General features: G+C 40.9%; 3 protein-coding genes across 5 annotated transcripts; 1 reads left to right on the forward strand and 2 right to left on the reverse strand.

The window, feature by feature from the left end:
* The first annotated feature begins 1137 nt into the window (after window positions 1–1137).
* LOC113585783 (serine protease HTRA2, mitochondrial) lies at window positions 1138–4619 on the forward strand. Its single transcript, XM_027023494.2, has 8 exons — window positions 1138–1791; window positions 2146–2350; window positions 2485–2679; window positions 2904–2936; window positions 3067–3175; window positions 3264–3333; window positions 3437–3532; window positions 3914–4619. The coding sequence occupies exons 1-8, from the start codon at window positions 1331–1333 to the stop codon at window positions 4077–4079; spliced, it is 1335 nt and encodes a 444-aa protein (XP_026879295.2). The 5' UTR covers window positions 1138–1330; the 3' UTR covers window positions 4080–4619.
* A 100-nt stretch (window positions 4620–4719) lies between these two features.
* loxl3b (lysyl oxidase-like 3b) lies at window positions 4720–17483 on the reverse strand. 3 transcript variants are annotated; one of them, XM_027023493.2, is made up of 17 exons: window positions 17242–17483; window positions 14778–15098; window positions 14454–14617; window positions 13638–13855; window positions 12025–12081; window positions 10428–10502; window positions 9900–10107; window positions 9567–9747; window positions 9280–9434; window positions 8352–8522; window positions 7944–8099; window positions 7331–7490; window positions 6516–6759; window positions 6229–6344; window positions 5996–6132; window positions 5788–5899; window positions 4720–5633 (listed from the first exon to the last, which is right to left on the reverse strand). In XM_027023493.2, the coding sequence occupies exons 2-17, from the start codon at window positions 15094–15096 to the stop codon at window positions 5560–5562; spliced, it is 2547 nt and encodes an 848-aa protein (XP_026879294.2). In that variant the 5' UTR covers window positions 15097–15098; window positions 17242–17483; the 3' UTR covers window positions 4720–5559. The 3 variants fall into 3 exon arrangements, with proteins under 3 accessions (XP_026879294.2, XP_026879292.2, XP_026879293.2); XM_027023491.2 differs by lacking the exons at window positions 7944–8099; window positions 12025–12081 and having other exon boundaries at window positions 17242–17482; XM_027023492.2 differs by lacking the exons at window positions 7944–8099; window positions 10428–10502; window positions 12025–12081 and having other exon boundaries at window positions 17242–17481.
* Window positions 17484–17635: 152 nt separating this feature from the next.
* Window positions 17636–23041, reverse strand: pank2 (pantothenate kinase 2). Its single transcript, XM_027023495.2, has 7 exons — window positions 22209–23041; window positions 21251–21603; window positions 20897–21150; window positions 20537–20713; window positions 20111–20234; window positions 19146–19271; window positions 17636–19052 (listed from the first exon to the last, which is right to left on the reverse strand). The coding sequence occupies exons 1-7, from the start codon at window positions 22429–22431 to the stop codon at window positions 19002–19004; spliced, it is 1308 nt and encodes a 435-aa protein (XP_026879296.2). The 5' UTR covers window positions 22432–23041; the 3' UTR covers window positions 17636–19001.
* Window positions 23042–23706: the final 665 nt, after the last annotated feature.

Below are 23706 nucleotides of genomic sequence, written 5' to 3' on the forward strand. Positions count from 1 at the left end.
CACTGTTTTACTTGTATGATAAGTCAGCACCAAGGGAACTTATGTAGTCTTAACAGCAGACTGTTTATAGGTCAGTGTGTCCACTCACTGAACAGGTAAAATATGAGCAAAGGTACAATCCATGACTTCCTTGAGAAACCCACAGTTTGAAGAGATTCACAAATTTCCATGCATTTTTGGTGGAAGTCTTCAATCTCACTGCAAATGCATTTAAGTCTAAGTATCTGGGAGTAAGAGATGGAGTTTTTACAGGCCTTGGGAGGTGAAGAGTTGTACTGCAACTAGGAATGAGAGTCAATGTGTTTATAATAGATGGTGGTATTTACACAAGAATTGGCAAACTTCACTGAAACATCCAAAAAGGCCATCTTCATGCCAGGATGTGCTATACTCCATATATATATTCAAGAGCTGGGTGGAACTCGGAGAATGAAGAAATGAACAGTTGGAGGTCTACTAATGTGCATTTAGCAATACCAAAAATGTCATCAATGTATCTCAAATTGTAAGGGTACATGTCCAATATATTACTCAAAAAAAAGTTTCTCAATGAATCCAGCAAAGGGGTTTGCATAGGATGGTCCTGTTTTTGTACCCACACTAACTCTTATTTGTGAGCAGTTGGAGTCAAAGGTGAAGCAGTTCCGAGTTAACACAAGTTCCAATAGTCTTAAGAGAATCTCTATAGGAGGATTTTGCATCAACAAAATGTTTTAAGGCTCTCAAACCATTGTGTACAAGCTTTTTATGCCCATAGAAAAAAGCAAGGACTTGGCCAGGTAGCATTTGTTCTTTCAGGCATTCAATGATTTGTAGAAAGTGTAAAGAGTCGTTAACATATGTCGGTAAGGACTGAACAATTGGTTGAAAAATGTCATTCAGAAACTGGGGTTTTATTTAGGTTGGGCAGGAACACGCAGATACAATAGGACGTCCAGGATTAATGACCTTATGAATTTTACGGAGAAGACAGAAATGGCTACAGCGAGGATTATCTACAATAAAATGTGCAGAATCAGGGAGGTGTGTATATATAAAATATATGCTGGACGGTCTCGTCATCCGTTTCATCTAATGACGTTGTAAAACAGCGTCGTTCGAACATATCCTGACATGCGCACTTTGCAAAATCTAAACTGCACTTCCGGAATATCCACGCTCCGTGAAGTAATATGTGCTCTTTTAAAAACCTTAGTCGTTTATGACTATAATTTTATGGTTGGGGTGAATATTTTTCCTTTGTAGAAAGTTTAGGATCATATAAAGTACAGCGGTTGATGAAGACTTATGCAGATTCATAAGGAGTTATTTTGCTAGAATCTGATGCAATATGGCAACAATACGTCTGACTTGTAGTCTCAAACGGATACTCACAAGGAATCGCATCGAGACTGGTCAGCAACCAGACTTGTCGAATCTGAGGCTTGTGCGACATTTTTCCAATGCCACTTCTGAGAAACGAACAAACGTAAACGCACATGTACTTCAAGGTACGGTGCCAAATGGAAGTACAGGAGGCAATACTAGTGGCAGTTCAGTTCGGACTAGTTGCCTCGGAACAATAGCTTTGGGACTGGGAGTTGGAGCACTCTTGTACGGAATAAAAGACGAGCACAATGACGTTTTTCAGAGAGCATGTGTTGTCAGAGACACTTTCCTCGATCACATCGTGCCTACAGCCCACTGTGCGTCCCCGTTGAAGCCTGACAGTCCAAGGTATAAATACAACTTTATTGCAGATGTCGTGGAGAAGTCAGCACCTGCTGTAGTGTACATCGAAATCATAGGACGGTACGTTGAAACTAAGAAAAGTATTGCATCCCAAAGCCACGATTTTCATTAGCTAGATTTTTTTTGTAGATTTAATGATGTTTCTTCTTATTCATCACAAAGACCCTTTTAGAGACTGTGGTAAGTAATTGTTTATCCTGTAAGCTACATGTGAATACATCTCACAGTGGGCCAAACTAGCAGTTAGCCTATACTAGCTAACTTATATCGCCTATGTATGTTTTTGATTAAGCAGACAATTGATTAAATTATTTTGAAATAACAAATATTGCATTCAGAATATTATCTGCTATAAGTAACTTTAGGTAGTATTAACATGTATGTTGCTCCATATTGTGAATTGTTCCTCAACAGGCATCTATACTCTGGCCGAGAGATTGCCATCTCTAATGGCTCTGGCTTCATCATCAGTAGTGATGGCCTAATAGTGACCAATGCCCATGTAGTAGCCAACAAGAGAGGCGTCCGTGTCAAACTTGCCAATGGGGAGACCTACAATGCCACTGTACAGGCAGTGGACCAGGCTGCAGATATTGCAACTATTAAAATAAATGCCAAGGTAACTGTGATGATTCTGTACTTGATGTGCTTGGAAGGGGAACAAATGTGCTGGATAGCAGCTCCCATTTCTGCCTTGACTATGCCCTCTGCATTTCTGTCACTCATGTTTGGTATTTCTGTGTTCATTTCAAGAATTCTTTACCGACATTGCATCTTGGCCGGTCATCAGATGTCCGTCAGGGAGAATTTGTGGTTGCCATGGGGAGCCCATTTGCCCTGCGGAATACTATCACATCTGGCATAGTTAGTTCTGCTCATAGAGGCAGTAAAGAATTGGGCCTGGCCAATGGCAACATGGACTACATACAGACTGATGCAGCCATAGATGTGAGCATACACTGAATCATCTACTCCAGAACAGATACCCTTTTTTTTTTTTACCATGCAACTGCAGACAGAGCAGTTGAATCCAGTAATATTATCATTGTGTATGCAGACGTTTTGTTGCAACAGTCTGCCATATGTGTAGTGACCTCTTAATGTGTTATGTGTAACCTAAAGTCATGAAAAAGGTCTTTCTGATGTGTCTAATGATTTCTGTCTTGTCACAGTTTGGGAACTCGGGTGGTCCTCTTATTAATTTGGTGAGTTCTTCCATTTTGAGGATAAACAACCACTCATTAAGGATGTTATACATGAGTATACACACACACATAGACATGGAATAATTAAATGCATTTCCTTACTTACATTTCTGACCTTTGTGATCTTTAGGATGGTGAGGTCATTGGCGTTAACACCATGAAGGTGACTGCTGGGATTTCCTTTGCCATACCCTCTGACAGACTTCGGCTCTTCCTCGAGCATGCAGCAGATAAAAAGAGTGAGAGAGATTCTGGTCCTTATTGCCTGTTTCATTAGTGATATTGACTTCAGAGCTCTCATTGCTCTTGCTTTAATTTTGCTTTCAGAGTCCTGGTTCAGTGAATCTGACACCAAACGGCGCTACATAGGAGTGATGATGTTGACTCTCACACCCAGGTGCCAAAATAGTATATTGAGTGTTGCTAAATACCAATGCACCAGTGAGTGAAAAAGAGACAGGAACCAAGCAGAGTGTACCCTGTTTCTTATGCTCCTTCAGTATAATCACTGAGCTGAAGATGCGGGACCCCTTGTTCCCGGATGTAACTCACGGAATCCTCATTCATCGTGTGATCACCGGCTCCCCAGCTAAAAGGTGAGCAGGAGCAAGATGGTGCACTGAAGACATTTTACACCATAAGCAAATAGTTAGAGATTTACTGCAATTTACATTCTTCTGTAATCTAGTAATCTTGAATATACTCAATCAGAATTGTTGCAGTTTTCTGAACAATGAATATCCTGCGGATACCTTTATGATCCACGATCTTATGAATATCATACAGAATCCAGAGTAGTTTGACTGCACACTGTCTGGTTCAGTGGATTCTGATAACAGATATGTGTGCACTGCTTTTCTCAGCAGAAAACCCCCCAAAATACAAGTATTCATTAGAAAAAACAACTTTTTGTCCAAAATCACAATTGGGAAGTGGCTCCTAAATGTGGCTCACTGACGTGCTTTTGTGCATTTCAGGGCAGGTCTAAAGCCTGGGGACATTGTTGTAGAGGTCAACGGGGTGAAGGTAAACACATCTGAAGAGATCTACAATGCTGTTCGGACAAGTGACAGCATCAACATGGTGGTCCGCAGGGGTCAAGATCTTCTGATGCTGCATATGATCCCTGAGTTCACAGAGTAACATCAAGATGACTCAGCATTGGGTAGTTGCAGGAGAGAAATTTACAAAAGGGAAAAATTAAGTGGCCAAAGATAGGGATTGTGGCATTTGATTATAGAAATAGTTTGTTGCTTCCGCAAAGCTGAATATATTAACAAAGCTGATATCTATGGAGGGCCTTCTGTTAAGAGACTACTTGTATGTAAAGTCACTGATGGCATAAAACGTGCTGTGATGCTCACAAAATCAAAGTACTGTACCAGTGGAAAAGGAGGAGCATAAGAAAACCGAAGCAAGGATTCAACCCATGTGGTCTTCTTGTTTGACATTGTTTGTTCAATGGTCCAACCTCCAGTTACAATATGTATAACACTGAAGGTAGTGGCATTTCAATTTTGTCTACCTCTGTATACGTGAACAAGTATTTTACTGCTGCCCTCTGCTTTTAGTGTTGGGCATCTCCAATAGCTTGATTATTCACAATATTTCAGCTGAAACCATTACATTTGAGACCATTTTTTCATTAAAAAAAAAATCACTTCTGGTCTTGTGACAACTAAAGTGCCTTAACATCTGTTTTGTAGCAAATACTTTTCCATACATGATCCCTGTACAGCATAGTATCCTCACAAGCCTGTTTCCCTATCCAGCATTGGCCTGTTCCCTATACAGTGAAGTATCCTTACAGGCCTGGTCCTTATACACAAGACCAAATAATGTGATTGCTCTATTGGCATCAGCAAGGCATGACAGTTTAAAAAGTAATTTTATTTAGCTATGGCAATAACTCAAAAGGTTTGACTGTTTTTTTTTTTGTGGTTCATATAGTTTGAAGTATAAATAAATGTTTATTTAGTTTAGCTTAAAAAATGGTTCATTTGAATAATGTCCAGAGAAGAGTAGGCAAGACGTAGACTCAGAAAAATGCCCTGAAAACATTAACAAAACCAGGTCAAAGGTAAGAAAAGTTAACAGTTCTTTTAAGAATATCTATCACCAGTGCTTCAGAAATACCTATCATGCCATATGTTTTATAAAATCCTATTCACTGATACAATGCTATGATGCATGGAAAACAAACATTCATGCACACTGATGTAGTTAAGTTAATGGCCCTGTGTTCTAAAAATGTCATTCAAGTAGAAGGCAACTGCCATAGTGTCCCATATGATAATGGTCTTTTTTTTTTTTTTTTGAAGTTTCACTTTTTTTGCAGGTAACAAATTACACCATAAACATAAATGACTGGACAGAATAAAGGACATGTCCATGTTAAACACTGAAAGTGCATTGATGGATTGCAGACAGTAGACTAATGCCCATGTTGTACTGATTGCCTTTCAGTGTCCACAGAGGATTTTTGATTCCTGTGTTGTGGTTGGCAATGAGGTACATGTATGATACCTGGATTATGTTTTTGGATGAAGACATGTAATCTGGATTATATATTGTATATGGCCCTACTGTATTAATATGTAAAACATAACAGCAATTTGGTGGATTAGGAGATCTGGTTGTTGAGCTGTCCTGGGTATTTCTCAAACTTCTTCTCTGCCTCCTCACTAAAGGCATCACCTGGAAAAGAACAGATACAGAGCATGCAGACTGAACACTATTTCTCAATCATTAAAAACATCTGCTTCCAGGTAATTTCAGTATATAACAGATTTACATCACATTCAGAACTGGAATGTGTGTACACAGACATATGCAGGCAAGGTGTTCTTACCAATATGGCAGTTGTGAAGCCAGATCCTGTGCCCGTCATATTTGCAGTTGCATTTCATAGCATTATTTGTAAAGTCACTCTCAGATACTTCATAGTTAGGGTTGATAATGATCTGAAATAACCACAAAACATGAAATGAACTTCACTCACTTTTTCACTTGAACTATAAACACTGTATTAGAATCTGTACTTCTATAGGACAAATGACCTGTAGGATGTAGTTTCCAGGTTTAACATCTGTGATGTCAATCCACTGGCAGTCAATGTCATGCCGGTACAGGTCCACACATCCCACTGTGATGCCCTGCTCTCCAAAATTTGCACATTCGTATCTCTTGGCGACACCTTCGACACAAACATGAAACAGTCAAACATAATATTTATTTTATGCTCATTCAAGCAGTGACAATGTGCTTGTGGGAGTCTGTCTGCCTCTCTTACCCTCCTGACACTGGCTGTCCTCCAAACAGAAACTGGCTTTATGTCCATCTGCTACCTTGGTACCATTGAGAGACAGCAGGTCATAGTGTGTGAAGATATCCATACTGTGATAATGCCTACAAAGCAGCACAAAATCACACATTATTTATTTTTTCCTCTATGCTGCACATCTATACTCATGTCCCTTGGGGGACATTAACTGTTTCATTTATACACCTCATCACAGCAAACACAATCATTGTATCACATCACCCTAATCCTATAATGCCAAGGGACACCGCTATTACCCATGGCATGCATGCCACACCCAGGAGTGGCGTCCCGCTTTGGGCCTGAAGTCGGCACGGCCGATGTTGAGGATCTCGGAGGAGAAACGCAGCAGGCGACGGTGGCCGTAGGGCCAGTTGGCCTTGGCGGCACTTTTGGCCAGGCAGTTCTCCTCAGCGGCGCAGTAGAGCATGTGCAGTGGGCGATCCTCGATGTACACGGTCTGCTGCACCAGGGCAGCATTCAGCACTAGATCAGATGTAGCTGGGAAAAGAGAACAGACACACAGCTGCACATACAAAATCCTGACTGATGAACTGTCATGTCAAAATATTTAGTTACCATAGTAACTAAAACTTGACACATTGTTTTGTTCACTCATACAAAGCAAAGAGTTTTGCATGTATAAAATATAGCTACAGGTACTGGGGAGTACAAAATTACATCATTAGAATGGGACTGATGCATTCTGAGCTGTGTGCAGTATATTGATATATTGGTGAAGTTTGATGTATGTAGCTTTAATTTTTCTGCAGTTTTAGACATAATCTGTCAGTTTTGCTTCTGTAAGCCAGCCTGTGTCATGTCCTACTTTTTTAATGTAAGGGCTGCAAATTTCAGGTCTGCAGAGGCCAGAAAAAAAGGCCAGGTCTTCTCTTCATTTGCTGAGCTTTGACTGCTGCTTTTGGACAGAATGTAAGGACTCCACTGCTTTTGCTAGCTTGGGATGGAGCTCTCGAGTCCCAAGGTATCTCTATAACTCAGCCAAACCTGGTCTTGTGCTCGTGTGCATGTGTCTCAGAGTGCCGCGTGTGTATCTGTGCGGCCCACTCACTCTCTGAGCAGATGACGCCGGCGGCGAATCGTGCGGCTACTTTCTGGCAGCTGACCGTTTTGTGGTGCTGGCAATGGCCGAGAGACAGCTCGTCTCCAGTACACTTCACCCCGCTCATCACCATCTCCGTCACATTGCTGCTGTCCCAGTACCACGTTTCCTTAGTAACCACCACACAAACACAAAGACTGCACTTCTGATTGCTTGAATGTTTTGTAAAATTCCATTTTGATGTTTGTGCTCAGAGGCAGTTGTTAGAAAACAATGAGGAAGAACATCAGTTTGCATAGGAATGTTGTACTCCCCTCTCCCACGGGAATGTTGTTATACTCCCCTCTCCCTCTCTCTTGCATCATTAAACTCTGCTGACTGTGGTTACAGTAGCATGGAAGACCATAGAACACTGGTTTTTAGTTTCAGTACTCCTGATCCAATCTACTGCACATCTACATATTTTTCTAACTCCCGCACACCTGACACAGCTCATGAAATGCTTGATCTGGTTAGTTAATTCTGGTATCAAAGCAGCCTCCTACATATACTTCTATTATGTTCTATTATTCAATTCATGAACATGTATCTACTGTTTGTAATTGTGTTTGTGTATACTCACAGTAATAGCATGCATGCTGTAACCGAGCCCTAGCTGTCTGCAGACTACCATGGCCTCTTTGGTGGTCCAGCCCTCACTGCAAACACTGCCCCAACGCTGCCTCACCTGAATCTCCACTCGCCCCTCGTACTCCGACCGCCCGCCCACCAGTCGCACCTGTACACACAGCCTGCTGCACATCAGTACACACACTCTCACCTAGATCACACTGTCGTGCAACCTCTCCGCCGACCCCCCTGCTCTACTCTTATGGACTGTCCTTCTGTCCTCCACTGCTGCACTAAGAGATTTTCCATGCATGAGCATGAGTGTAATATTGTAACGTGTGAAGCATGCAGCAACTGACAGACGTGAAGAAGGCTTTAGGCAAAGCAAACGCTGGTGCTGCCGATAGCGTTAGTGTCCTACTTGCAGACCGTGGTTGGCGTATCCAAGACCCAGCTGTCTGCAGGCCACCATGGCCTCTTTGGTGCCCCAGCCTTCTCCACAGATCAGCCCCCAGTGCTGGTTTCCGTTGGCATCGGCTCGCAGCACTTCCACGCGGCCCTCAAAGGGCGAACGTCCACCTGTGATACGCACCTGAGCAGGGCACAGGCCGTGAGGGAAGCAAGGCAGTAGGGATCAACTTCCTCTATACCCACATGGCCATACAGGAAGGAAGGTTAGGAAAGCATTTTTGAAATGCAGGGGTGCAATTCGGGTAATGCATGCCAAAAGATAGAAAACTGAATACAAAGCATTTGGTTCTCTATTAAAGCAGACTATGTACTCAAGCATTTTCTGTCATTAATCAAAACACAGTCAAGTGAGTATCCTTTTGAACATTCTCTCAGTCTACTTTGCCTGAAACATTGTCGCTCTGCAATGCTTCCGCTGCACATTTGCAACTCACCCAGATAATATCTTAAGTTCACTTTGTTTCAAGTTAAACTTAAGAACATAGTTGTGCTGTGTAGTTAGTAAAGAAATTTTCTTTTTGTTACAACATTATGGAATACCTCTCTCATCATGGAATACCTCTCTGACCACATTAAAACTATTTACTGTATTAAAGTATCACTAAGTGACTTGCAAATAGAATCCCTCTACATTCATATAACATTTAAAAGTAGCCTCAGAAAAAAAGGTGTAGTAACCACAAATGAGCTGCACTGCCACTGCCAAATAAAGTTCCTGTGAGGGAGAGTAAAAAGTCAATGATTCTTGTAAAAATCAGTTGATGAAATTAAAACGGTGAATCCTATAGGCATCTAATAGCAAATGTAATGGGAAAAACGTTGGGCTTAATATGCTTTCAGAAATGTGTTAATGGGTGAAGAACAGGGGTTGCTCGGACCGTTTTCTCAAAGCCCATATAGGGGACGTTACAGCGGACTGCAGCATCCTCTGTGTGCTTGCAGTCTTCAGCAGTGATGTTCTTAAAGTGACAGTTCCACAGAGAACGTTCAAAGCCTGTGCACTGGACCTCGTTCATATAGATTGGTCCCATGCCTGTGACATCAGACACACACACATATACATGCTGCAAATATATGTATAGGACAGGCTTAAATTCAACAAAATCAACTACATTTTGAGGGAGGTATTCCCTGCTCATTCTCTCTGTCTAACCCTCTGCCTCACCTTGGCCCATGCGGGCTCCAGTGAGGGCTTCTTTAGCAGAGCCATATCCCAGCTCTCTGCACACCACACTAGCAGACTGCAAGTTCCAGCGGTCATCGCACACCGCGCCCCACTCGGTGCCCTTCAGCACCTCCACACGGCCCTCCCCTGGCCTCGCGCCACCTTTCAGACGCACTACACTCTTCAGCAGGCAAGAGGACAAAGCCAGGGAGGGGAGCAGAGGGAGCAGTCAGGCAAAAAGACACAGACAGACGGAGAAACACGACAACCAATCAGAACACCCCTGCAAATAAAACATAACAGTCCTTAGTCATACACCAACATACATATTACCAATGGCTTGAGTTGTTTCTTCATGGCCTGCTTGTGAGCATATTCCAGTCCAGGCACACAGCTGACCACAGCGGGCATGCCCCCAGGACAGGTCTCTGTGGCGTTGTCCTTGTTAAAGTCCAAAGGACAGGCAGCCAGGTGCACCTCTGTGCCTAAACATGCCACAGAGTGAACCAGGAAGTGATTCTTCTGCCGTTCTGCATACAATCTAAGAGACAGATGGACAAAGAGAGATGGACAGAGTGCAAGTACTGTTTACAAACTTATTCAAATGAGGACTTTTCCTTTATTAAGTATGAAACAAACAGAACCCTATAAATGAAGAACAGGGTGTGTCTGAGTGAGAATACCGTACAGTTTAAATGACAATGTGCTTATGTCATTATTTTTAGAGCCCCCCCCCCGTATAATAGCACGCACACACTATTATAATATGTGATAGAAACCAAAATCCAAACAAATGCACACATTTCCTATTTCTGGGCAGGGCTGACTATAGTCAGATTGTCCCACTTTTACCCAGGTTACCTTTTGGCTGCAGCTGCGTGGCCAGGTTTAGACTTAGAGCTAGCTTTAGTGATAGCTTTAGCTTTGCCATCCTGCCTGCAATGCAAACACTCATTAAGTCTGACAAACAATCACATTTCCACCACAAATCCAGCACGCACATGCAGTCACAAAAGCAGGTAATGGTTACATGGGGAAGGTGGTAAATGATAACTACATGGTCACTATCTCAGTATCTGTGCAGAAACTATTAAGATTTAGGAATGTAGGCACTTGGAAAATATGTAAATGTAAAAAATATGTAGACAGACAAAAATGAGAAAGCTTTCAACTTTCCCATGCTTGCCACAGTTATTGCACCAATTATATTATATTAATTATATTAATATATAATTAATATATAATATATTTATATTAATATATAAATGCACTAATTATATTATTCATGATTTAAAATTATTATAAATGGTCAGTCACAGTGGTAAAACATGCTGTGAATGGGTATTAGAAGTATGTGTTAGTATAACATGACTGAAATAGGATTGTCAGGAATATCTGAAAATGTTCTCTCCCATCTCCTCCTTTCTCTCTCTCTCCAATATTACTCTGTTCAATTGCAGTTCACTCTAAACTATGGTAATAAGACCAACAGATGGCAATGGGTTTCATGTGGCCAGTGTTCCACGTGGTACAGCATTCCCTATGTCGTTCCCACCTTTCCTCCTCTATCTCCCTGTCATCCGACCACTGCCGCTCCTGGTCTACCCCCGGGCCTCATCCATGCCCTCTGGCTTGAGCTCCAGTCAGCTGAAGGAATTCATATTTCCACTTTATATATCTTACATGCTTGTTGCATTTGTGATGATTTATTATTGTTTTATATTATGTTTGACATATTAACACTTAAGAATTAAGCACTTTGGTGTTAGTACTAAATACTAAGTGCTTCTATATTTCTTCTGAATGTTGCTGTGGCTGTCTTCTGTGCCATGGTGCGATGTGCACAATGTGCCTCTGTGAAAGCAGGCCCCAAGGTCAGAAGGTCAGCACATGCTCCAAGCTGAGGCCTCCAAGGTCTTATCCACCCCTTCTGTATCTATACCCCCTCACCTCTCCTTCTGCCTAAGGATCTCTCCTGTGTAGTTAGACTGACTGCCTGATGTTAGACGAACTCCATCATTCTGGAAAACTGATCTGACATGACTCTACATGTGCAACTAAACACTGAGAATCTGAATATCATGCAGTCTTCTGACTCATCATTGTCAACATTCTCACAGTGGAGAGTCTCCCTCCCTCTAACTTCTGTGAAGAGTCAGGGAAGAGGCTCATTCTTTTCTTACAGCATATAAAATAACAAAATGCATAAATAGAAATAGTAATTCTACATTAAAACTGGCTAAGGTGAAGGACAGTTAATAAATAAGAGTGCCTCAATTATCTGAAGGATAATTGAGCAATGCATAGAAATCTATGCTTGCCCTGAAGAGAAGTTAGGTGTTAGTTGGCACTATTACAACTATAGACATCATTGCTGTAACTACATAAAAGCCTCTACAAGATATACTGCAGAACTCTAGGGGAAGAGCACTGCTTGTCTCTCCCTCTCAGATGGTACCTGTCTGCTGTAACTCTAACTTTGACTTTTTGCTCCGTGGACCTTTTTTTGAGATGCCTACGGGAGATGAGGACATTTTGTTACACATGTGAGCTTATGCACACAGACTTAGATTGTCATGGGCAGAAACAGATATACACACAGACATTTAAATGCAGGCTAACACAAATATGCACTGACACAGTTAAACACAGACAAACATGTACACACATAGTTCTGAACAGGGGCAAGGCCAGGTAATGTTACTTTAATACCCAATGCCCTTGAATACCTAAGAAAGGGGCACGTGTGGTGCAGTGCTATAAAGTTTAACTATGATTTGTTCTAACGTTATTAATGTACAAAATGGTCTGATTTCTTTTATTGCACAAATTAAAATATAAAATAATGAGTTTTATTCATATGCTCACATGATTTTCTAATATGAGACATAACAGAGCCTCAACAAAGTGTTACATTTACTGGTTCTGGTAAAATAGTCCAAAAAGTGGGGCAGTGGAAACATTATCAGACACCATTTATCAGGGTTTAAGTTATGTGGAGTGGTCTTGAGGTCAGCCCAACAGGAAAGTAATGCAAACAGACAGATTTCCTTTACCAAGCCTCATCAGACCACAGACTAAATCACACTATGCTATTTAAGCATCACTGGTATGTGTGTGTGTGCGCGCCTGTGCGTGTGTGTGTGTGTGCGTGTGTGTTGTGCTGAGGTGGGTTCTAGTGGTTGGAAGCTCAAGCTTTTGTGAGATGCTGATTGTTTAAAGTGTGACATTCCTCTGACATTCTGTGGGTTTTCGGGAAAGACCCCCCTCCTACACTGCTTCCCTTCTTTCCTAACACATCCATCTCTTCTTCCTCCCATCCACTGCAGGCTTCATATCTTTTGACACAAACATGAGGAACTAATGCAGACTGTAGAAAATGAAAAACGGAATGCAGAGAATTCTCCTTATGAACCAGAACCTAATTAACCATGTAGGCAAACAGATCAGCATAGTGTTTATGCCTAGTTGTATAATCATGATGTTATGTCAATGTACACGCTTAAGCCGAGATTTTTTCCACAGCCACCACAGTAGACTATTGATACAGCGGTCATTTCAGTGTTAAACCAGTGCACTAACATACAGTTCCCAGTGTTTCAGGGCAGGCATCAAGGAACCAACTGCATGTGAGTAAGTCCAAGTACTGCATGAATGTAAGATATGTCTGCATTATGTTTGTTTGACAGTTTACTTCTCTGTGTTGGTATTTGTTTGTATGTGTGTGTGTGTGTGTGTGTGTGTGTGTGTGTGTGTGTGTGTGTGTGTGTGTGTGTGTGTGTGTGTGTGTGTGTGTGTTTTAGATGGGCCTTATTTCATGTACAACTGTGAAACTACATTGCACTTCCTGCCATACTGGAAAAATATCTGCCACAGGACAGTAGGAATCTCTGGCCAACCAACTAACCACACACCCACAAAATGTTACAGGTGATCCTGCATTTCCAGCACTCTGCATGTGCATGGGCAAAGACTGTTATTTGTGAATCTGAATAAAAGGCACATTTACCCTAAAAATCTCTTAAAGGTTGTCACAGAAAACAGGTACATGTAACACAAGTGCATACTCACTTGTAAAAGTTCTTGTTGACCTTCCTCTCATGTGGGAAGCCCATCATGCCACAGATGACCCGTGAATTTTTGGCCGTCCAGCCGTTATCGCAGATCTGAGCCCAACCGTCCTTATACCTCACCTCCACCACCCCCTCAATCACAGGTAGCCGCTTGCTTGCCATGGACACCACTGGCCGCAGACGCACCTCCTCCACTTTACTTTCATCCACCTGTACCTGGGGGACATGCACAAACAGGCCACCACAGATAGAGAGAGTGAGTGAAAGGGGGACAGAGAGAGACATAGAGAGAGATGGACATAGAGCAAGAGAGACAGAGACAGAAACAGAGAGAGAGAGAGAGAGAGAGAGAGAGAGAAAGAGAGCTAGTGAGAGCACAGAAAAGGCAGAGAGATAAAGATCCCTTCAAGCTAATCTTTCTCAGCTGTGGATCAGCAAGGGGTCAAGGGAAAAAGTCTGTAGCAGACATCAGCTAATAAGAAAAACTTAATGTGAGTTCAGAAGTGGAACTAGAAAGGCCTCCCATACCATGTTGGTTTTTGAGTGTGGTTAACTTGTAGAAATTTCACTGCTGTGTAGAATAAGAGCTCCCTTTTCACAGACAATTTGTCACAGATTTCTGTTTTTAACTTGTGTATGCTCTATTTTTGGTTTATATACATTGACTACTATATCTCAGGTTCTGGTCCTGTTTAGATGGCACAATATGTGAAAGATAGCACTAACATGCATTTCATTTGATTTATGCTGTCAATAAACTGTGAAAGAGGTTCTGTTCATGGGAAATGCCCCATGCATATAGGACACTTTGTACCTCTATAATGTTGGCATCAACATATCCTGGAAGCTTCTCATCCTTACAGATCACCCCAGCGTCTTCATCGTGAGTGCAGTCACTGTTGCCCCATCCGCGCGACTTACACACTGATATACTTCTCTCACTGCCACTACACTGCACATTATCCAGCCAGATCTTCCCTGAAACACACAACCACACAAGCAGTGCAGAATGCACTTGGGGGGTTGTCTATTTCCAAAATCACAGAGACATCGACAAATGAAATGGGCTTTGACTGGTAAAATGATATTCTAACCTTTTAAGTGGTGAAATGATTTTGGTGTGTGCTGTGGATGGTACCTGTTCCTTTGCCGTATTTAGCGCTGTGCGCCCAGCCTGTGGCAGAGACGAATCCCAGCTGATGACAGAGCACTTGGGCATTGGCCAAAGAGAAGTCATCATCACATATAGTTCCCCATTCGCCTTTATAAAACACTTCAATTCGTCCCTCATTGTGTTTCCGTGGGTGACCAGCCAGGCGGAACTTCAGACGCTCAGGTGTGTGGGGTGTTGCTGTGGGACTTGGGTGTACAGAGGGTATTGTCTGGGCGAGGCAAGATGGAAGGCAAACAGCCAGGAAGAGGAAGACTATATGTCTGCACCACCGAGACTGGTCCATATCTAGGTTTGCAGAGAGAAATCCTTTGATAGAGTCCTGAACAGAAGCAGAGTATACCTGTCTATGTGTGTGAATCTGTGTCTTTGTGGACGCCTGATGTGAACCAGCTGTCTAGAGTTTAGAAAAGCAAACAGATTGCGTTTGGAAACATAAAGGGATGAACTACTGGCACTATGGAACTAACAAAAAATGCACGATGTGTACCATGTGAGTGTGCTTTCATGACCATCCATTTAGATGAGCAAATTATGCAAAATTATGCATCACATTGAAGTCCCATTTTCTCAGGCATTTCCTTGACCTTTCACCTGTGTGACCAAGTAAGTTTTGGACACAGTATAAGAACAAAGGGGTATTTTTCACCACTTGAGGAAACATGAGGAAACAATGTGCCCAAAGTTCCACATTCACTCATGAAATGACTATCTTTTCTTCTGTAAGTACACCTTTATAGTTATACAGACATAGGTGTCTCTCATGCTTTCTCTTTTACTATCTCTTTTACACACACCTATAGTATTTATATACTGGTTTTAATTAACTTTGGTTCTCATGCTGAAACAGCAATCTCCAGATGCAAATTCCACAACTCAAGTGAATTCTAAACCTTTAGTTTAGCCTATAATATAAATAAGGCTTCACAGATTCATATATAATTCAGCCAGTGTATCTGTAAATATAGATGTGACTAATTTCAAATCAGTGTTAACCATTCTACACTTCAAAATCATTGGTTAACGTCATACTGAATATGTTGGAGAATAAATATTTATAGACTGCAATATATCTTCATGTGCTCTTATACATAAGTATATGGCAGCAGTCTTTGTGCTTTGGGGGATATGAGTGTACCAACAGCCAAGTTTAACATATTGCCTATTTCAGGATTACAAATGCACTCAGTGTGCATACAGTGAGTACATTGGGTGTTGAATGTGTAAATCTGGATGTATGCAGAATTCATGTGTGGCTGATTTTAACAAGCAGGACTAAGAAGCCTGAGTTAAATTAACTTATTATTAATTGCATAAGCATGAGTAAAACTCTAGAGGATCTAGCTGCACCTGGTATACTATTTCAAGACCCTTACCACCAGCCTCAGTATTGTAACATCTGGTAAAGTTGAACTTAAAATACTTTAAACCATGTCTGCAAAGAAGTACGTACAAAATTCTGAACTTCAGCAGCGGGCATTAAAGATAGCTGTCAGAAGATCTTTCTAATGCATAACGGAATTTCCATATGAAGCAACGCTACGTTAGACTGAAAAGGCATTACAGCCCCTACGGCGTAGAAAAGGAAGTCAAACCCAGACTACCTAGATAGCGTACTTACAAGAGCTTGGTTGGTTTGGACTATGCAAAATTCTGGAAAATCTACCTGGGCTTTCTAATAACGTCCCTTAATACTATTCTTGTACTTTGCTTTATGACAATTGTGGTATGGTACTAGACAGGAAAATTATCGCATCCTGATATATAAAATGATTCATAAAACTGATTATTTTCAGGTAGCCATATTTAAGAGACAGAGATCATCCAGCAGGCGCATGGAGTCATTTGTCTGACTTGTAACTGTCATAAAAAGTGTAACCATTAACATTTTAAGTATAATGACAACAGGCTAGTCCAAATACACAACCTATAAGACGACATTTCTTCAGGTTATTAAGGTCAGCTTTGCCAAATTGAATCCAATACAATAAAAAAGAAGAAGAAAAAAAAACTCAGGTGAAAGCGTGGTTTTCATTCACATCATCTCAGTAAACTCAGTACATGACTTTAACAACCACATAGGCTATGCTACACTAGACAAGGTATATTTAATGGCAAATACATCATTCGTATTGAAGTCTACGTGTCGCCCACCCCCGGTTATCACAGCTTACGTGATCACGATATAACGAAACCGTTACTCCAAAATATTCAGACTCCGTTTTTGCAAATGAGAAGAGTAGCACATTAACGAGCGAACCCCCCCCCCCCAAAAAAAATCTAAATAGAACAAATCATAGCTAACAATTGCGTCCTACCTCAGAAGTTTAAACTCATCGACCTTTTTTTCCAGTTTTGGTCAAATTCCTTGACGCATAGGCGTTTTCTTTTTAACAGACACGAAACACGAAAAGATACGGCCCAGACATACCTGTTGCAAAACCTAGGGTTATTTATGACGAAGGGTGAGTCTCCCAATAACGCCCAATAAGTACTCTGACCTTAAAGGCAAGCCTTGCCAGAGGCAGAGCAGAGCTGTGAGAACGATGGAGAGATTCGGAGGAGGAGCGACTCGGAGCCGACTTTGCACAACTGGAAAGGGGCAGGATTTTCTTTCGAGAACACACACACTAGCTCTTTCACCGTTAGGAAAAACTTTTTTTCCCCGTAGTTCCATTTGCGTGACAGAACTCACATTCTTAAATAGCTCTTCAAACTGTTTAATCCGAGTTATAAAAGTAAGTACCAGGGTACCTTTAAATCTGCGACATATGGTATATAGTATATTATGAAATGTATGGAATAAGATATGCACGAACATTGAGTCAGTCACGTGTACATGTCTTTAATAATGTGCAAATATGAGTCTTTTGCATATTTACATAAAAAAAAAACTATATTCAGAAACAAAGTAAAAAGTCTGGTTTCTGGTTTAAACAATACACCCACTGTAACAAAAGCCACCCATTGGCAAGGCACTTTTACTTAGGCACTTTTCATATTAAATTACTACCTAATAATCACTGGTATGCAATTATATAGTCTGTGTATTGCAGTTCATGATCTCTTCCAGCATAAAATTCAACAAAAAGTAACCTTTTAAAAGATATGGGAAGAAAATAAGTACTGCCAACAGTAGGTTGGTTAGCACAGAGGTAAATGTGGAAAGTTGAACCAAACAGAAATGCAATCCCTCAAAATTCTACTATTTTGGGAGTGTGTTGACAGAACAGTTTAAGACTGAGAAAACAACTTAAAGCAGATATGAGGAAAATCAATCATTAGTTTTAAAACAAACAAACAAAAAACCCCAAAAAACCCCCCAAAAAACCAGTTAAATTCAAATGATCACACACACCTAGTGAGAAAAAAATGTGAAATGTGCTCCACTAAGAGTTCAGGACTTGCTACCAATTATAGGCTCTGGAAATAAATTTCAACATAAATCCATTTCCTGCCTACTGTGTACAATGTGATTACTGTATAACATGCCCTGTTCAAGCAAAAATAACAAATATACAGTGGCTGTATACTGTGGATATAACGGTGAAATTGTGATATTTCAGTGAAAACAGCATGTGTAAACAGTTGCGTCAATAACATTACAAGTAATCTACTAAGTTCTCAAACTCATAATATAAATTATAACAAAAGTTAAAGAGGAGAAAATACTAAAGGGTCCATATGAATGCCATTTCATCTTATAAAAAATTACATAAGTACTGACCAGCTTGGTGCATCACAAATCTACATACCATAATAATGTTGATCCGACACACAAAGATAATGTGTTATAACTGTGTAATGAATATCACCCACTCTAACAAGTGACTACTGAAAGTCAGCATTTGTTCCTTAAGGTATGTGAGATCTTACACAAATTGTAGCTTATAGCTTTACAAACAAGTCAGAATAATTCAAATGTCATGATGAATGCCATTACATGCTGTTCATGGATAAAAGGCTAAAGGCTGTTAAGTAAATCTTTACCTACACAATGTAGGTAGATGATCGCACTTGTCCAGACTCGGGCAAAGGCTATAAGGTAAATCTGACTTTTACTAGTAACTGGAGCAAGCAGAATGGATGACAATGGCAGAGATTTAATGTCCGTATCAGATCAGGCAAGTGTTAAATCTCCAAAGCTACTGGCAGTCATGACCTTAGGTATTAAATGATGATCAGAGATGATCAGGATGAGTTCAACAGTTCCAATAACGCCCCAACAGCACAAAAATAACCCTGAAACATATACAGAAATGTCACGCATACCTTAGGTGTCTATAATCTTTGCTAATAGGGTTATCCTTACTACACATACACACACACACCTACCTCGTGTCTGAGAAATAGGGCTTTGAGCTGTCCTTTACTCCAGTAGTCCAAAGCATAAGCCAGCAACTTCATGGACAGCGTGTTTACCCGCAAGAAGTTCCCAACAAACACCACTCTCTCAATGTTCTAAATATGAAACACTAATTAAAAAACTGTTTCTGAACAATGTTCCATTAATAATACAGATTATACATGACATAGGCAAAGTCACAAGAATTAAAATTGCCTGACAGAATGTGAAATAATTTTTTCCCATGAAAAATCTGACTTTTTGTGAAATACAGGAAAAACAAAAAAACAAAAAAAATATACAAAGTTTTTTTTTTTAATCAGAAAAACAGTGCCGACTTAAAGTAGATGCAAGAACACCTTTTGATTTCCGATGTGGATTTAAACTTAACACCGATATATCTGGTTCTGACAAAAAAATTTCACTGACTTTACAAACATTGCTGTTATGTTTTTGAAGTTGTGTGAAGCTCCAGCATATTAGCAACATGGTGTTGGCTACTGACAAGAAACAACTGTGTCAAAACACAAGTACTTTCATCTCAGTATGAGAGAATGAAGCCTAACACTGTCTCCTGGCAGACTAGCATGACATAGCCAAGTTATTATCCTAGCTAGCTATGACTTCTAGATGATTTTAAAAAATGTGACAAAATGTAACTAGTCATTTTTGATGAACTAGGTAAGTAAAATTAACAATTTTTCCCATTAATAGGGCCCTACATATAGGACAAAGAGTTATCATCTACATAAAGCAGTACTGATCCAGTTTCAGCATGGTAGAACTGTTGGTCTATGGTCCCAGCTGCTTAGTCCCTGGTTGCTCATAGCCCTGTACAATGCTGCTTGATCCAGATTTTACAAGGCAGCACCGTATAGAGGCTGAGAGACAAGGGCAATGGCAAATGCACACGTGCAAAGCACAAAAGCTGTTAGTGTGGTGGTGTATGCTGTACCTCGTTGAGTGCACACATGCGTGTGATAGAACCAATGTTGTTTGTGATGGTGATGAGTGTAGATCTAGCTAAGTCCTCTTTTGAGACAGAATCTCTCTTCTCTTTGCACATCATGTTCCCAAAACTGGAAACACACAAAAATTCACATTACCCATACAGTGCATGTAAAGAACATGTCTGATATAGATGAACACATTGGGTTCACTGCAATACAACAACACTTGAATCACTGATTAACCTATTGTGGCTTAGTTCTTAAATGAAGGGATTTTGGACTCCTTTTTTTCATTTAAAGCTAAATGTGAGATACAGCATGACATAAAGCCAAAACCATAGTTTTGTAACATATTTTTAAGGCCTGATATAAGGAACGGTCACAGACATTGTGTTGTGAGTTTGTACATTCATGAGAACCTAGGTGCATACCTGGAGGCAACAGCCCACCCTGGCAAACCAAATCTCTCATAGTCACCCCCATAGATATCACGGACCAGTTTATCCACACGAGCGCTTTCCCCCCTTGCAGCCATCTCCAGTGCCTCTTCAAAGGTAGAGCAGCCAGTCAGCAAGCAACAGAGTCCCAGGAAGGTACCACCACCCAAGCTACAAAGACAGCAATCAATCCAACATGCTGCTTTGACAGCTTCTGCTCAGAGTACCAGTGTCTTACAACCTGTAGCTTTGGTAACTCATTGATTACATTGTGCCCAGTGATTGGATAACACTATGTTCTCATTACTATGTAATTAACTAAATTGTGTACCTCGTCTGCATGCCCTGACTGACCTGGTGCCGGTAACACGTTTGTAGTCGTCTTTGGAGTAGACAGCCAGTATACTGACCCCTGAGCCAATGTTGACCAGTAGCAGAGGGTAAGGATTCTCAAGGTTATAGGCTTTCTGTTGGCAGTGCTCTGTATCTGTGGGGTTTTCATAGTAGTAGCACTCAGAAGGCCCACTTGAGACCACCGAATCAATGTAAAGGACACCCTTAATCAGACAGTCCAACTCATCCAGCTTCAGAAGCTGCAGGTCCGCCATCTTAGAAAGAAGAAGCAGGGCAAGTTGCCATTTAATAAAGCAAGCTTCTTCGCTCAGCTACAATCTGGACAGCAGTGCAAATCTGCATGTGCGTACACACCGTGCGGAAGTCGGCCTCAAACTTGTACGCACCACCACCGGTGGCACATAGTGTGGTGTGAAGACTGGAGAAGTGTTTTTCCCGACCCATCTGCAGAAATGCCGGGAGCTCCTGTGTGGGGAAACGAATAAAGTGCAGGCTGCCCTTGCGGCCCCACAGCATAAGGTCTGGAAGTTCCAGGTGCACGTCTCTGATACCCGTTTTGCCATAAGCTGTGTGGGAGGTGAGGTAATGACGGATACTTTTCAGACTTTCGACCTCCTCCTGCTCCTCCTCTGCAGTGATATCTTTGGGCTCAAAGTAGACCAGCTTCACCAATGTACCACCAATATCCATGCCAAACCATGGGAAAGCTGTGGAGCCAACACCATAAAAAATGGTGTATTGAGTATTGGGTATGTTGTGTAAAAGGTGGACCTCATGATTATCTTACATTTTAAAATGCAATTTTATGTTAGTTACGACGACTAACAAAGTGATTATCTGCAGACAGATTAAATGGCTTGGCAATTAACATTCACGTTAAACAACAACAAAAACGTTGCTGAACGGCGGTAGAAATCAAACGAACTATCTTTAATTTATTTAACCTAGCTAGGATCTCAAATTGTCCTTATTTTATTGACTAATTAATCAAACCTTCAAAGCAAGACATAGCTGATTATTTAACATAACTAGTTAGTACAGCTAGTTAGCCAACTAGCTATCGGATGCATATGCGTGTTCGTTAAATAGCTATCAATCAAGATAGATTACCAATGCAATAAATCAGCTAGACATTACGAAAATACAATTTTCGCTTATTATAAAAATAAAAAACGTAACTAATTTTAGTTCTCTATACATGAGGTGTCAAATAATTAGCTGGCCAACATGTTCCTGTAGCTTAGATGCGAGATTTAACAGCCAGTTCGTAAGGTAGCTCAGTAACGTTGGCGCCGTAAAATGGAACACCTACGCGGCCTGTTTTTCTTCAGCGAATCGATCCTTTGTCTCGACGAGGTCGAGTTAGACACTCGCCGCTCTCGGTGGACTGTTCCACTGGTCGTGGTATTCTCCATATTCGCGCTCTCAATATTGCTACATGGCGCATCGACCCAGCATTGCTTTGACACAGTCGTATCCTCATCTTCGGTTTCCGGACAAGCCTCACCGTCACAGTGGTAGCCATTCAGCTCCATAACAGATGTCCGCAGTGCTTTTTCGAGGTTTTATAATTACAATCAGTGTACTAGCTAAATGCTGACAAAACCGAACATATTTTACCTGAATGTTGGTCATAATCATTAACAAAGCGCGTCACTGGATATGTTTACGACTCCGTATTTACAACGAAAACATCAGGAACCTGATTTGCTGTTCGAGCTGTCAGTCATGCCAAATTTATTTGCCTGGACCAATTAGCTTCCTAGCCATTCAGTTCCCAAATTCAGAATCATTGTTAAAACTAGTTATTTCAGCCTACAGACCTTTCATAAAAAATAACTTGATTAAAAACTTAACCCCACAACAATTCTAACAAATAAAAGCGCAGTAGAATCTGCCAATCTTAAGACTTGTATAGCCTATACTTTTAGGGTATGCCTACTTAAATTTAAATAGACTACGTTTACATTACCAAAAAAAAGTGACGCAAATCCATTTTTCCCCTCAGGGATATGTGGACAGACTAATCCGAACTTTTCAAATCAGGTTTGAATCAATTTCATATGCGGTTTTACATCGGATCCTATATTGGATTCGTAGCCGATTGGTTGCCATACGACCTAAATGAGAACAGTCCGATGGAACTAACGTAGCTATTTTGGTATAGTACGCGCTTAGCAGTGTCGTCATCAAAACAATGGCGGAAACAAAAGCTAGTTGTCTGGCTTTTTCCTCGCCTTCTAGAGCTGATCATGTAGGCTGCAGCTGACTAAAGGTTTGCCATCCTCCAGAGCCAAATACGATGCCAACATGAACTACTAGCGCATCAATTTTGCGGTTTAAATACCACGAGTCATTTCACAAATTTGACTTTTTTGTTGGTGACGTGGGTAACGTTTGCAAAAATGCATTAATGTGCGCATGCGTGCCGTTTCGGAGGACATAGGCGTTAACAAGACAGATGCCGCTTGCAGTTATGAACGTGAACCTTAAAAATAGGTAAATCCGAGCTGAGCAAAAAATTGTAATTGAACAGTGTGCAGGTAGCCATAAGCTGCGTTTTTAAAATGACCAAAACAATCACACAAATACATTTAACAGACTTAAAAAGTAAAAGAAATCAAGGTGAAAATGTTCAACCCTGCAAAACCCGTAGATTTAACGCTAGGCTATCATATTCCTATGCCAGTTAAAAAAACCCACTCAAGCCAGTAGTTTATGGACAACATAAATAAGTATGCCCATACGCCATACCGTTGGAATGTTTTAGATCTATAAATGGTACACAATGTTTTGTGTTTATTTATTTA

This window comes from Electrophorus electricus, chromosome 11 (assembly GCF_013358815.1).
Source record: "Electrophorus electricus isolate fEleEle1 chromosome 11, fEleEle1.pri, whole genome shotgun sequence".
NCBI classification, from domain to species: Eukaryota; Metazoa; Chordata; class Actinopteri; order Gymnotiformes; family Gymnotidae; genus Electrophorus; species Electrophorus electricus.